At 42.4% G+C, this 15,911-nt stretch overlaps 1 protein-coding gene across 2 annotated transcripts in view; it reads left to right on the top strand.

The window, feature by feature from the left end:
- Positions 1-15,911, top strand: part of SLC22A4 (solute carrier family 22 member 4) — a 58,284-nt gene that overhangs the window by 28,486 nt on the left and 13,887 nt on the right. For both annotated transcript variants that reach the window (XM_065409543.1, XM_065409541.1), the window contains 2 exons: positions 8,755-8,926; positions 15,745-15,871. In XM_065409543.1, coding sequence (XP_065265615.1) covers positions 8,755-8,926; positions 15,745-15,871 — 299 coding nt within the window. The remainder of the gene's footprint in view (positions 1-8,754; positions 8,927-15,744; positions 15,872-15,911) is intronic.

Below are 15,911 nucleotides of genomic sequence, written 5' to 3'. Positions count from 1 at the left end.
ATCTCTCATTTTACAACTGGCGAAGTATGCCTCATGCTGTATGCCTATTTGCATACAATACACCATACCCGTATAGTTAAAAATAGGTGTCTCTTACCTCCTGCCTGAAAGGAACATTCCAAGGTATGTCACCTTTTGGTGACCTGTCTTAAATCAAAGACCTTAAGAACATAATTTTCAGTATGGATACATGCCTCCTTAAATACTATCCGTACATATATTTCACAATGATTATGTCAGCTATAGCTCTCGGCAGAGACCTTACGTGCCACTCTTCAGAGAACTGTTATGTGTATGTCCGACTCGGGGATCCCTATAAAACCCATGCCTGCCCCTTCTGCCCTCTGACGATTTGCACCAAGAGGTCCCTGGGTCACACAGGGAAAAATAAGTTGTGGAGAAGATCTAATTTCCTCTGCCTCATCTCCCTTCTTGGATCTACCTTCAACTCCTCCTCAGAAGAAGAATTCTTCAATACTTGCTAATAAGTATAAGTGGATTGTCCAGCTTTTCCTGAATCCAATGAGGAAATAAATCAGCTGAAAGAGAAAAAAAATTACAGGCTCTCATTCTTATAATTTGACTTTAACGGTATGTTTTTTTGGGAGGAATGCTGTTGAGTGAAGGTTTCTGCCTCTCTCAAGGAAAGTTTGCCTGATGGGAGGCTTGAATGGGTTTTCCATTGTTTGGAAAAGAACAAAGTACAATATTTGAGAAATCCAAACTGAAGGCCAAATTTTGGTCCAATTGTTGCTGTTAGCAGAATTTCCATTCTTAAATGAGATCAGGATTTGGTTCTACACGCTTAACTTAGTACACAGTTTGATCAAATAAATTAACCTAACGATTTGACAAAAACTTAGGCGAGGTTTTAGTGTTGTGCATTAACAAAGCAAATAGGTCAATCAGATGAGTTATTGTACTTCTAGCAGAGTATCAGGATAAGTTAAGTATTTAGGATGAATGGGCAGTTAAATCATGGATTTTTGAAAGCACTGGGCAGTGTTTTTACGCCACATTGTATTAGGCTACATTGTTAGAGCATGTAACTGGCAATCATTTGGATTCCCTCTGCTTTATCACATGTAGGTTAGAGCAATGTGCTGTACTGGTATGTAAGAATGTGCTGTCTCATTAATGATAAGAGAAAGGGAAAAATTTAAGAGAAATACACACCAGCTAGAAAGGAGGAAGATGTAACAAGCAAGAGTCAGCTGTCATATAACTATTCTAGGGCTGCAAGCCATCTAGCAGAAAAATATGGTGAGGAAAATGTTATAAAAGGGTGATCATAGAATATCAGGGTTGGAAGGGACCAGGAGGTCATCTAGTCCAACCCAGTGCTCAAAGCAGGACCAATCCCCAGGCAGATTTTTGCCCCAGATCCCTAAATGGCCCCCTCAGTGATTGAAATCACAACCCTTTAGCAGGCCAATGCTCAAACCACAGAGCTATCCCTCCCCCTACCCAATGATCCAACAGTGAAAAGTTTTAGTCATGACCAGGCAGTTGTAACCAGGGTGCTTTTAGGAACCCTTATTTTGGGGGAATGTACCTGGTTGAAAAACAAACTGGGCCTTCTTGGTCAAAGCCTGGTGTTTGAAATAGGGATGTCTTTTAAAAAAACGTTTCTATGTTAAACTGAGGTGCCATTTTGACACTAGCATCTTGATAATTTCAGTTAAAACCACATACTAACAGCTAATCCTATTCTTTTCCACCCCTGTGAAACACTAACGGGGAAACATTACTTTTAAATGTTCCAAAACACAATGTAAAATCAGTACTATGCAAGGGGGCATGGCAGTGTCTCAGCATGGCTAATGGGTGTCACAACCATCAGCAGCATGGTGCTGATAAGTAAGTCAGGCCATCAGCAGAGATACAGTTTATCCCCATCCAAGCCCTGGTTGTTATCAGTCTCTTTCAGATGAGGTTGTTTGAAGTTGGAGGGGCTGTGCCAGGCCTTTGATCTAAGTTCATGGATCATTACTGAGCTGTACAGCACTGACAGGTTTCTGAGCTAGTAAAGTTGCTATTAAAAAGATTGTCTTTTGCTCAGTGGGCTAAGTCAATGCCACTTGCTGAACTGAAAATCCTTTTAGAAAAATGTGTTGGGTCTCTTTTTAACCTACAACACTGTGGATTAATTTGGAGACATGGTGATTAACGGGAGCTGTATTTGTTCTCTAGTGATAACTATTCCTACATAAATCCCATCTACTAGGCTTTGTGAGTTTGGTGCTTATTAGATAACCTTAAATGGTTATTAACTATATAACCTCTCAGCATGTAAACTGGGTAATTGGCTTCCAAACTCACAATGTACCTGTTTGTGTTCTCCTCAGTATTTCATGAAGGTTAACCAGTACAAGACAGCAACCTAGTTCTGGGAAGATAATTAGAATGTTATGTCTGGTCTTACTGTTTAATCCATCCTGTTTCTAAACTCTCTCTGTGCATGTGCATTTGTGTTTGAAGTTAGCATCTGTTGTTAGGAGACAGGGTTGTGTCTCCTAAAATAGTTTTAGATCAATGTTCTTTTAGCTGTACATAGTTTTTTGCTGCTTAAAAATTATCTATTTTACTGTCTCTACTGAATCCTGGTTGGATTCACTTCCACCACGACAGATGATGATCAGTGTGTGAGAAGTGATTTAAGTGACTTGGGTGATGGAAGTGTACTAGGTGTCCATGTGAGCCATGGGAATGTTGCTACGTTTCTTATAGCATGTTGAAGGTTTCTTTTAATACTGTAAAGGTGACCTGCCTCTGTTGCAAGGCAGATTCACTAGCTTCAAGAAGCAACTATATTAAATGACTGTGATGTTGAGTTGGAGCCTCATTAAATATTATGCATTTTCCAGCTCCTTAAGAAATCACTAGTTTCTCAAGAAAATCTGATTATGAAAAATTAATATGGACTTCTGTATTAGGATTTGTTTACAGGCTTGCTGCCTCTGAAGCTTTCATCCCAGGATGATTGGCAGGGGTGAGGGAGGGGCTGCCTCAGATAGGACTATAGAGCAAAAGGTTTCCTCTTGTTTTGTGTTCATTAGAGACCTTGCTAGAAGTTGAGCTCCTAGAGAGGAAGAGTGACCCACAGATGTGTAAGGCAGCCATTTGAAGCTCAGTACTCTACAACCTAGCCACAGTGACTAAATAGTCATATTGTTTTGTAAAGTGTGCACCTTTCCAAGAATCTCTCCTTTCATTTGCCATCTAAAATCAAATTGTATGACTAGAAATCAACCATTAAATATTAACTTTCCTGCTCATAACTTAGACACTATCCAAGAACGGCCTGAAAAAACAGCTGGTTCATCCAATGTGTTCCTTTGCATTTCGCAGGACTACTCTTTGCATTAGTGCAGTGGTTCCCAAACTTGTTCCGCCGCTTGTGCAGGGAAAGCCCCTGGTGGGCCCGGCCGGTTTGTTTACCTGCCGCGTCCGCAGGTTTGGACGATCGCGGCTCCCAGTGGCCGCGGTTTGCTGCTCCAGGCCAATGGGAGCTGCTGGAAGCGGCGCGGGCCGAGGGGCTTTCCCTGCACAGGCGGCGGAACAAGTTTGGGAACCACTGCATTAGTGGGAATAATTTCTTTTTGAACTTTGTTTCATTTCTGCAGTTCTGTCCTTCAGCCGTCTACCTGGAAAGTCTTTTCTACAAGAACTTTTTCTTTCCTTCCTTAGCTTCAGGCATCTATTACTTTCCATGGTTACCAGATTTTTTGTGGTCAAGTTATGTGACTATAAAAATACACTACATTTGTACAGTATCAGAAGGGTAGCCGTGTTAGTCTGGGTCTGTAAAAGCAGCAAAGAGTCCTGTGGCACCTTATAGACTAACAGACGTATAGGAGCATGAGCTTTCGTGGGTGAATACTCACTTCGTCGGATGCATGTGAGGGGTTAATATTTAATGGTTGATTTCTAGTCATACAATTTCTAGTCATCCGACGAAGTGGGTATTCATCCACGAAAGCTCATGCTCCTATACGTCTGTTAGTCTATAAGGTGCTTTTGCTGCTTTTACATTTGTACAGGCACTTTGGTAATGTCCTGAAATTGCTCTCTTTTGGCGGGAAAGGAATATAAATGTACTCGAGAGACTTAATCTTATGTTAGATCTTATTTTTGAATTGTCGCAAATCCTAAAGTTCTAGGCATTTTTAACAAAATGTTTAAACCCCATAATTCATTGTTTTTTGTTTTTAAATACTGAACTTCTCATAAAGACACAAAAAAAACAACAACAACCACCAGGGGAGAATATTATAACTTTGCTCTTTTTAAAAAACAAAAACATGAAAGGTGGGGGTGGAGGAGATCCTTTTTGAAATTGCTTAATGGGGAATTATTCATGAGCCGCTTGCTCAGGTTAGTCAGTCTCATAAATAAATGCAGCTCATAAATAGACCTTGTGCATTTCTACCACAATAGCTTTTAGGCAATATTACAATGCACTTTTATGAACTATATAACTCATATGTACCCCCCTAAACTCCCTTACACCTTTGTATCTGTCTGCTTGATGTCGTTAATTGAGTCCACATCATATTCAGTGAGTAAAGGAGTCTAATGCCCCTAATGGATAGGAAATTTCTGTAGTCCGGTAACTGAGGACCATGTGAGAGATGGGATAGAATTGTTATGCACAGACTTTCTTAAGAGAAGGCTAGGCATTTTATTGGAAAAAGAACAGGTAACTGAAGGCTTACACTGTTCCTCTCTCTAAAGGACTAAGTATCACATTGGCACAACGTGTGTGCTGAATGAGCCAGCTGTCAAAAATTTGCTTTGATTTAGGGATGCATGGTTATTTGAACTGTAACTCTATTACAAGATATTATCCTTATTATTGATGTCCTTCAATTTATGATCATGTTATTGTCTTCATATTGCAGTCCTTCTCTTTCAAAGCGAAATTATAGATTGATCCAACCTCAGTACAAACTTGCAGTCCTTTACCTGGGAGAATCTATGTCAGTTTGTCCATTAATTTAAATCCACAGACCTGCTTCTCTTCAGGATCTTTCAAAGCTGGATTATATGATAACTCTTAAATTGGAAGATCATTAAACAGGGAAACAGATTCACTCCTAGTAGGACGCTCAGTGAAGGTTCCCGAAAGCTGGTTTTTGTTATAAGTGATCTATTTTAAGCTCTAAAGCAGACACAATCTATCCTAGACAAGGCATTGTGAAAAATGAATAAAAACAACAAAATTCTGCCCAGATTCCTGGCTAAAGTTAATTTTATTTTTTGCTACTTATTATATTAATTGTATAGGCCCTTAACAGTACTGCTAATCACTGAACTAGTCTGAACTGCGAGAGTATTTCTCCACTCTTTTCCTTATGCAATATCTCAGTTGTATTTTATCTTGGATAACCACTTCCATCATCTTGTGGAGTGCCTCAAAATGATGATAGTATGACATTCCAGCACTGCATCTTCATGACTCACCAGTGTTATTGATGCAATGTGTCAGCACAGCCCTGGTGCAATGATGGGGTGTTGCAACACATCCCCCTTTCCGACCCTATAAAAAATTTGCCTTTGGAGCTGCTGGGAAGAGGTGGGGTTTTCTTCTTCTGCCATTTCCTTCTTTCCATTGCATTTTCCAGCACTTTACAAGGACAGAGAGAGGCACGCTCTATTTGAGTTTATTTGCTCAGTTCTCACCGAGTTGCTCCATGTGGCCAGACATAAATGCTTTTACTCTACATTGAAAGTCACTGCTGAAGTTGCTAGAGGGATGTCACACGATCACAGATTAGCGGGAAAGCAATCTGCATATTGGCAATAGGAGATGATGTGTCCACATGACAATCTGTTTATTGAAACGTGGTCCATGGTATAAGAAAGTTGAGACTCTCCAGTCTTGAGAAAGGATGCAAAGAATATGAATAAGTGGGAAATGATTAATAATAAAGTGTCCCAGGAATTGGAACTAAATCTAGTGTTGTTTTAACATTATTAAAGAAACAATGTCAGGTTAAGTATCAGGGGGTAGCTGTGTTAGTCTGTATCCACAAAAACAACAAGGAGGCCGGTGGCACCTTAAAGACTAACAGATTTATTTGGGTAAATCTGTTAATGTCAGGTTAAAAACTTCCAGGGTATTTTACTAATAGCACATTAGGTATTAAAACTGAAAATGTTGTAAACATTTTTAATTTTTCATCATTTTATGCTGTCTATTCTTTCTGAACATCAGTGGGCATGGGGGATGAAAACACTGGGTAGTTTGTTTAAATTTCAGGTTCTTATGCACTAACATAATATTTTTGTCTGGGCTGCAAAAGCATCCAGGGAATATTTAAATCTAAAAAATGCTGTTTTCTGAGTTGTTTGTTTTAATTTCATGGAAACAACTTCTTGCAAACCATAAATTACCTTAGGCCTGGTCCACACTAACCCCCCACTTCGAACTAAGATACGCAACGTACCTTAGTTCGAACTTACCGCGGGTCCAGACACGGCAGGCAGGCTCCCCCGTCGACTCCGCGTACTCCTCTCGTGGAGCAGGAGTACCGGCGTCGACGGCGAGCACTTCCAGGATCGATCCCAGAAGATCGATTGCTTACCGCCGGACCCCGGAGGTAAGTATAGACGTACCCTTAGTCTGGGCCAGTCCAGTGGCTCTGAGGAGGTGGCTTTGCTTTGTGTAGCTGGACCATTGCAGCCTTTAAACTAGCCAAAGTGACAAGCTGGGGATTCCCCTGTAGAATCCCTGGGTGCCATGCAGCCAGTGTAGGGGATGTGCTGGGGTTGGAGTGAGTGTGGCTGAAACGCGCTGTGCTCAGGCGATCCTCAGATGCTACAAATCCTCCTGAGGCTGTTCAGGCTATTGTAATTTAGATCAGCCCTGAGGCTGCTCTGATTTGTGCTGAGGGTGCCCTGGAGATAAGGGAGAGAGAATAAAGGTGGCATAAAGTCATCTTCATTCCCCTTTTGGGTCCTACGCCAAATGTAGCTCAGCCAGACTTGAGAGCTAGGATCTGTGTGTGTCCCCTTATAACTGCTTAGAGGGGCTGGACAGTGAGGTAACTAAATTTACTAGCATAATATTTAGGTAAGTCAAAATCAGTGAGGATTGTAAGCAACTCCAGAGGATCCAACAATATGTAGTAACCGGGCAACACCATGGAAGACTGATTTCAGTGCAAGCAAGTGCAAAGTGTTCAGCCCAGTATGTGGTAACCTAAGCCATATGTACCTGCGCTCGGGTTCCAGATTAGTTATAGCTTCTGTAGGGAACACTGAGACACCTCAAACTGAACAGGTTAAAGGATCTTTCTCCATCATGATATCAACAAAGCGAATCTACCATTGTGGTGTTTCAGAGAAAAATACTGATACCATGCCATTATATGTAGGTGGTGTATCCTCCTCAAGAACAGTGCATTCAATCTAATTAGTGTAATTTTAAGGACCTAGAAAAACTCAAAGTTTGAGAAGGGTCATGGAAATGATTGGAGGCTTATAGGGACTTCCAAACAAGGCAAGATTGAAAGACTAGGAATACTTATTTTGGAGAAGTATGGTAGGAAATATAGGCAAAGACTTTCAGAGATGAGTGTCTGAAGTTAGGGTCCCAAGCACTTATTTAGACACCCAAAGAAGTGGCATTCAGCAAATTCCATTGAAGTTAATGTGAACTATTAGGTGTTTGGCATTTTAAAAACCGGGCCAGTGAAGGCCTCAAATGTCCCTGTTTATCCTTTCTGGGGACACGAGGGCACTCAAAATTTATTGTAATAGAAGACTGCTTTATGCAGTTGGTGAACCTGTGGAACGTGCCACTGCAGGGAAGAACTGAAGCAAAGGGTTTAGCAAGATTTTCAAAAATCTGTTGTATGTTCGTGTGAATAACAGCATCTGCGGTTTTGTGTCTGAAATGTAAATTCTTGGAGTGAGCGAGAGATTCACTGCCCTCGTCTTCAGGTGCTATTGTAGAGGACTAGGGGCAGCGGCTCTATGCCTTCCTCTGAAGCATCTGCCATTGACCACTGTTGGAAACAGGGCACTGGACATGTGGCCCCATCAACTAATATGACAGTTTTTTAATCCTGATCTATTTGGAGTGAGCCATGTTTCAGTATAAACTTCCTTTATGTTCTGTTCCCAAATTACTTAAAAACTGCTGGGAGAGATGAACAAGAAGGCTTGATTAAAAGGACACTGTCAGCTGTTTTTTTCTCTCTTAACTCCCCAGTCTTTGCAACGGCAGAAACGTAAGTCTCCTCCTACTTTTGCCCTGTCCGTTGAGCAAGTATTGATGCTAGCAATGCAGAAATTCAGAGGGGTGCTGAAACAAAGCTCTAAAAAAGGGGCCCATTTATTTTGTTGTCTTTGCGACATCATAGAAGTTATGAGGAAGATGTCTAGTGTTGAAAATAGCTGTGTATTACTTGAAATCTGCTTTTGCAGAACCAGCAGGGGGCACTGAAAGAGGTGGTTCCCACACAGATGGTGGCTGGCCTTGCAATTACTCATTAATGGCTTGGCAACTTTGAAATCTCTTATACGATTAAAATCTGGAAGACTGTCCCACCAGATTATCTTCATGTTAAGGTTGGTCTTATTTTGGGCCAGAACTCCTTGACAGTGTCCCTTTAAGTATTACAAGGGAAATGACTCCATTTTAAAGATTGTTTTAGCTGATTTTTGTAAATGCGATAAAATATTTAGACGTGGTTTTTACAAAAAGAGTTAAAATGCTAATACAAACTCCCTTGTTTTGAACAGGCACAGAAATTCTTGGCAAATCAGTTCGTATTATATTCTCTACATTAGGAGTTTGCATATTTTTTGCAATTGGCTACATGTTGCTGCCACTATTTGCTTACTTCATCAGAGACTGGCGGATGCTGCTTCTGGCTCTTACTGTACCTGGGGTGCTCTGCGTTCCACTGTGGTGGTGAGTTTAATTGTCTTGCAAGGTGTTCGGCTTCAGAAAGTCCCATCTGTAGCTGGTAACCTCCAGTTTAAATTGTGAAACAACCAGTTGGATTATAATTGCTGTGGATTTTTTTCCCCTTCACGTTTTGGTATTGTGCGTGCCAAGTGAAGGGATTTGCCTTGAAGACGAAACATTTTCAGACAGTTTTAAGATAACTTATCTGTGTGCTGAACCCTGCTGACACTGCTAGAGTCCATCTTATGCTGGCTTTCCAGTGCTGTTTGGAAATTCTTTCCAGACTATCGGACTCTTAACCTCAAACTCTCTTTATAACCTTTTTGTTATCTCCTTTATTATTGCTGGATGAGTTGTACTATACAAACTTTCCCTTCCAACTTTTCTTCCTTCCCTTTTTTTAGAAGCCTATTTTCTATGTGGATGCAACTGTTGGAATGCAACAAAAATCTTCCTTATTGAAATGCTACCCAGAAACTGTGTGCTTTGCTACACACAATATTTGTGTCTGAGAGGGCTGGATAAGGGTAAGAGACTGGAGCAGGGAGGATGTTTAAAACTTGTCTATGACATTGTGACTGTGATGAACATCTCGTACTCCTGCTCGGCCTTCTGGCTCAGATCATATGTCGTTTAGCTTAATACATCTTCCTTTGGGGGGATTCTACCCTGCCCTTAAAAGAGGAGAAACTCTATGGTCTAATAAATCTCCTTGATCTTTAATTACTCTGATCTTTTTCATAACTCACTTTTAGTCTCACCACTTCTGGGCACAGTGTTGAGTCATTAAAAACAAAGAAAGTGTGGTGGAGTAGGGAAGCCAGCAACTAACTGTTTGGCCCAGCAGGCTCGCTGGAATCCAGGGTTCTAGCTTCGCGCCAGATCCTGCAACTTGTACCATATGCCTGGACGCTGCCGTCAGTAGGCCTCTGTAGAGTGCACCTCTGTTAAGCAGCTTGCAAGATTGGGGCCTAAACACAAGTAATTTACTTTAATATGATCATTTTAGTGACTTATGTCATGTCTTGGGTGCAGTGCCTCTCGTACATCAGATTCCCCACTAGAGGGAGATGCTAGTGGCATATGGGGGTGAGTTGAGGAAAAAAAGTCTCAGCCCTAACATTTTGGTGCTCAGTTTTCTTCTCTCCTCCCCCGCTTCCCCCTCCCCCTCCGGGTAAAGTTTGGTCACAGTTTGGGGGGTTTCACAGAGCAAGGTATTTGTTCCTCTAATGTGGCCTTGGAAAAGAAGTCAAAATCCAAAAAATTAATGATGGATTAACCCAATAGACCATAACAGATCCTCTGTCAGCAGTTCTGAAAGCTAAGCTTATTTGCTGTCTGGATGGTATCTGCGCCAAATGCCATATAACTCTTCCAAGAGTGGCTGTGCGGATTGATTGGCTGTAACAGTTCACAGCTCCTTTGTCATCATAGTTATGTTACTTTTGGAATGTGAGGTCAGCCATACAGCAGGAAACCACCCTGATAAACCAGGCATCTCATGTGCATCTTTGCTAATCCATGCAGCATTAACAAATTCAGAGCAATCCAAGGTTAGTTTATCCTAAAAACAACATATCAGAATCCCTTTATCTGTCTGTGATGCCTTTTCTTTGCAAAGATCTACTTCACTACTGAAGTAAAACCATAGCATGCCGCTGCTAGGATGAAATATGGTTTTGTGTATTTTAAAATTATTTGGGGAAACCAGTCCTGTACAGTAAATAACTTTCCAACCATAACTCCCATTAAAAACAAACAAAATGTTTACGTGCCTAGGTTAAGGGATGAGGTTGAATTTTAGTCTAAAGGAAATGGAAAAATGTGCCGTTATAAAGATGTGTCGCTACCGCCTTCTCCTAACCCCCCATGCCAGCTGAGTGAAGGGAGTTCTGACGGGCTTACCCAGGTCCTTGCATATGTGGGTTACAGTGCCACGGTCACCAAAACAAAATTCTGTGCCACGATCAGGTGCATGATAATTTACCATGCGTTGTGGAAGCTGCACTGAAGAGAGCACACTAAACAACAAAGTGTATACAAACACAGCCCCAGGGACAGCTCGCTGGGTCAGTATTGGTCAGTAGCTTGTCCAGGGAGGGATTTACATGAGCACCATGACCTCTTGCGGGTTCATTTGGCTGGTTGAGCAGAACTCGATGGCTTCTTTGGCTCCACCCTGTTTTTTTTTCTCAGCCAATTGGATGCCTCATCCTGTAAGGGGCTATGCCAGCCTATCTGGCCTTTAGAGACTGGGGATGCCATCTTGAAGCTGACCTGACTTCTTGGGACTTGGAGATCTATGGCTCTGAGTGCCTTATACCTTTCAAAATATTTGTACAAATTTAAAGTGGGGGAGAATCTTACAATCCTTTGGAAAAGGTTTCCACTTAGATCAATGGGAACCATCATATGCATTTCTCAGCTGTTGCCACTGTGGGTCCTTCCCTCTTTCCTCCCCACTTTTCTTCTCCCTGCTCCTTTCTCCTTTCCCTTGCTGCTAACACCATGCACCAGCCTCTTTCCCATTAAACCCTGGCTGGCTGAGCACACAGCCAAGTTGGAGCTGGCATGTGTCGGATTTCTGGATCTCCCAGCAAGGGAGTGAGCATCTGTGAAGACCTAAAACAGCCTCTGTAGCAGGGCCTGCTTTAAAGGTAAGTTTTCTTTTCTTGGTTGTGGCAGTCAGGTGAGCTGTTTGTCCAGTAACGTGACTGACGGGCTAGGAATCTGACTGGCTGCCCCAGGTTTGCATGTGTGGAGCTCTGTATTGAGCAGGGGTGGATGTAGCCTTTCGAGCACTATACTAAACTCTTCTTAGGGTTGGTTTTGGGTTGTAGCCAAGGGGTGCAGCAACCACCTGCTGCAGCACCCTCTGCCTCAGCACCGCAACCCTAGTCCTGGCATGGCATGGAGGCCACAGGGGTGGAGCTAAAGAGAAAACCTGCCCTCCTGTCCCGCAGGGCTGGGCCCGGCTCCCTGCTCTGGGCGTTGCGACGTGACGCATAGCATCACAGCACCAGTCAGGTTTGGCGCCCTCGGTTTCGTTATATTTGTGGTGCAGTTGAATCCATGGACTCGCGCTAAAGCCTCTCCTGGTATTGGATCACAGGGGGTGAGGAGCATCTGGTCCCTATGTGACAGGCAGCTCCATCACAAATACCTACTTAACAGGGCTTTGATGGAAATGCAGACAAGCCACTAGCTGTCTCTAGGTCTAGCACGCTTACCCAGACCCTTACTTTTTTTACTTTTCCCTGTTTTTCCAGTTGGGAGGATGTCCGCAATAGGCTTTGACAGTGACAGTTTACCAGACATAAAGAGATTCTCCTTGCTTTTTGTTTCTCTTTGCATGCAGTTGTCATGCTGGATTTTGAAAACATCACCCTAATGGATTTCATGTGGCTAACCTTAACCCTGACCATTCCAGGCTCTGCTCCTTGGTTTTTTGTTTCGTTTTTTGGTCTCTCCTGTGCACTCATCTCCCCTGCCCCCCCAATTCCTTTTTAAACTGACCCCAATTTAAACAAACTTTGCCTCACTCACCCATGGATGGTTATGCACTCCCAGTGTGAAAAGAAAACAATACAGAGACAAGACGGGAAAGCCTGATGTTTTTGATTGGCCCTGTAGGCAGATTAGAGGAGGGATGCTATGCTTGCCCTTTCTCTGCATCTGTGGAGTGAGTGCACTCATTTCCTGATAGAGGTGAGAAATGTGAGGTGTCTCCCTCTCCCTCCAAAACGTACATGTTCTCTTCAAAAAGTTACATGAAATTGTTCCTTCTTTTCACGCTGGTCTTAACCAGGAAGCTCCTCTCTTGTTGTTCTGAAGCAGCCTCATTTATGATACATAAAGACCTCAAAAAGAACAATGTCTTTATCACACTGTTAAGTAAAGCAAATAGACTTGTATCCTACACCGTGCGAAATACCATTCAGCTCCATCTTTCTGCTCTTTGAATTTGGCTGAAAACATGAAATAAAACCCTTTTAAAAACGTTTTTCAGTGCCTGCTTGCTATCACCAGACTAGAGAGTTGGTCAGAAATTTGATTCCTCTCCAGAGTGACATTTTAAATAATGCTTCTATTTAATTTGAAATGCTTTAGAATCCTTGGCTTCAATACGGCGTTGCTTGCTTTTCCTCTGCGACACGCAGCTTCATTTTGTTAGTGGGAGTAATGGAGGAAAAGTAGGTATTTGAACATAGAAGTCCAATTGGAAAAGCTGACTGTCGCTAGAGCATAAATCCTATGAGAGCTATGGTGGCTCACTGAGCTGTTTCACTGGCCTCTTGCTGCTGGAGACCTAGTTTCAAAGCCCTGCCTTGGGGTACCAGTGAAGTTGTGTTTGGCGGCTGTTCTTCCTAGTTTTTGTTTGTCTGCATTGCAAAACATCCATATGGATTGCCCTGACTCTCATCCTCCACTTCAGGGTCTGGGACTGGAGAGGCAAAGAGATGGTAGGTGGGGATTGAGGTGCATTGGCAGAGGTATGTAAGGGAAGTTTGCACAGTGCCTGCCAGTGGCTCTTATGAACCAATGTATTTACTTAATAACTTTTATACAGTGAAATAAGAACTATCCTGTCAAAAGCTTAGTAAGATAAATACTCCAAAGGGGTTCCGAGTATCCCTTGCTTCTGCAATCTGCATTCATATTCATTAACTGACCTGTAAAGAAATGCAGTGGGGGAGACAGTAGTAGAAAAATGTTAATCAACCCTTTGAGAAGAGGTCTAGCAGCTGCCGTTGCAGATCATGAGGGTATCTTGGCAGTCTCTGACCTATTGTTCCAGAGAGAGGGAAAATTACCATTGACTAAGGAGAGCAAGACAGCAGCAGTTAGGATTGAAGGATTTAGAGTTTTTAAAACAGGGAAGGAGAGGCTTTGTGTTTGTTATTAATGGACATAATCATGTTTGGATTTTACCTGTCGGATACAATCAGGTCCACAAGGTGGCACTGCTACCATTCTCTTAGCCTGATCAGTTTTGTGATATGAAGATGAAGAAGGTTGGGTATAAACTCTCTATGGCAAGTAGCCTTTAAATAGATCTGCACTTTCCTTTAAATATCTCCACCACAACTCTACACTGTTTGTGTGCTGTATACAACTTTTGTAAGGATAACTTGTTTATATGATTGATTTTTATGCTACCTAACTTAATGTTTTTGCTATTTACCAAGAAACTTCTGACTCTCTGATGGAATTTAATTATCCCCTTTTCAGAGTAGCAGCCGTGTTAGTCTGTATCTGCAAAAAGAACAGGAGTACTTGTGGCACCTTAGAGACAAATTTATTTGAGCATAAGCTATTGTGGGCTACATCCCACTTCTTCGGATGCATAGAATGGAACATCTATTGAGGAGATATATATACACACACATACAGAGAGCATGAACAGGTGGGAGTTGTCTTACCAACTCTGAGAGGCCAATTAAGTAAGAGAGAAAAAAAAACACTTTTGAAGTGATAATCAAGATAGCCCAGTACAGACAGGTTAATAAGAAGTGTGAGAATATTTACATGGGGAGATAGATTCAATGTTTGTAATGTTTGTATCCCCTTAACGTACATGAATACAACTAATTTCAGAAACCAATTATAGGAAGAGGGCCCTCTCCTGCAAGTACTTGACCATGCGAGTAGTTACCCATGTGCTTGAGCAGTACCATTGAGCTCAGTTGTACAGTAACGCCTCACTTAAAGTCGTCCCGGTTAACGCTGTTTTGTTGTTACGTTGCTGATCAATTAGGGAACATGCTTGTTTAAAGTTGTGCAATGCTGCCTTCTAACGTCGTTTGGCAGCCGCGTGCTTTGTCTACTGCTTGCAGGAAGAGCAGCCCGTTGGAGCTAGCTGGTGGGGGCTTGGAACCAGGGTGGACCGGCAGCCCCTATCAGCTCCCCTCTGACTGCTCCCCTAAATTCCCTGTGCGGCAGCTGCCTGCAGTTCAGCTGTGTCCCGCCCCCCACTGCCATGTGCTGCTCCTGCCCTCTGCCTTGGAGCTGCTCCCCGAGACTCCTGCTTGCTGTGTGGAGGGCGGGAAGGAAGAGGGGGGCTAATGTCAGGGTGTCCCCCTCCCTCCTGCACCCCACTTACCCCATCTTCCATAGAGCAGGACTCAGGACGGAGGGAGCTTGCAGCAGCTGCCCATTCAGCAAGCTGATCTAATTAACAAGGCAGTGTACTTAAGGGAAATGCGCATATCTCCCTCCATTCCTGCTGCCTTGTGTAGAGAGAGAGTTAACCCTTGAGGGCTCAGCCAATTGCTAGATCATCATTTAGCAGTAAGGGAAATATCCCACCCTCTGACTCCTCCACCTCAACCAAGCTTCACAATCATCATCACTGTGTACCAGTATTAAATTGTTTGTTTAAAACTTATACTGTGTGTGTAAAATATATATATTTTCACCAGACAAAAGACTATATATATATATATATATATATATATATATATATATATATATATATATATATATAGTCTTTTGTCTGGTGAAAATTTTTTTCTTGGAACCTAACCCCCTCATTTACATTAATTCTTATGAGGAAATTGGATTCGCTTAACATCGTTTCGCTTAAAGTCGCATTTTTCAGGAACATAACTACAATGTTAAGTGAGGAGTTACTGTACTACTCATTATGGGTAAAGTGACCCACATGTTTATCTGTTGGGAGGCTTGGACCCTACCACAGGAAGTGATCTATTACTGAGATGGCAAAATCCATCCCCAGAGTGTGTTTTATAAAGATGATTAAGTCAGCAGTTGTGATCATTGTGGAAATGTTGATTCAGTCCTTCTGAAATTTGTTGCAGGGTCATTCCTGAATCTCCCCGGTGGCTGATCTCTCAGGGAAGATTTAAAGAGGCAGAAATCATCATCCGAAAGGCTGCAAAAACAAATGGCATTGTAGCCCCAGCTATGCTGTTTGACTCCACAGAGGTACGTTTTCATATGTCCTGCCTCAACTGGGTGGGGTGGG

This window comes from Emys orbicularis, chromosome 8 (genome assembly GCF_028017835.1).
Source record: "Emys orbicularis isolate rEmyOrb1 chromosome 8, rEmyOrb1.hap1, whole genome shotgun sequence".
NCBI classification, from domain to species: Eukaryota; Metazoa; Chordata; order Testudines; family Emydidae; genus Emys; species Emys orbicularis.
This window is presented reverse-complemented; position numbering and strand designations above follow the sequence as displayed.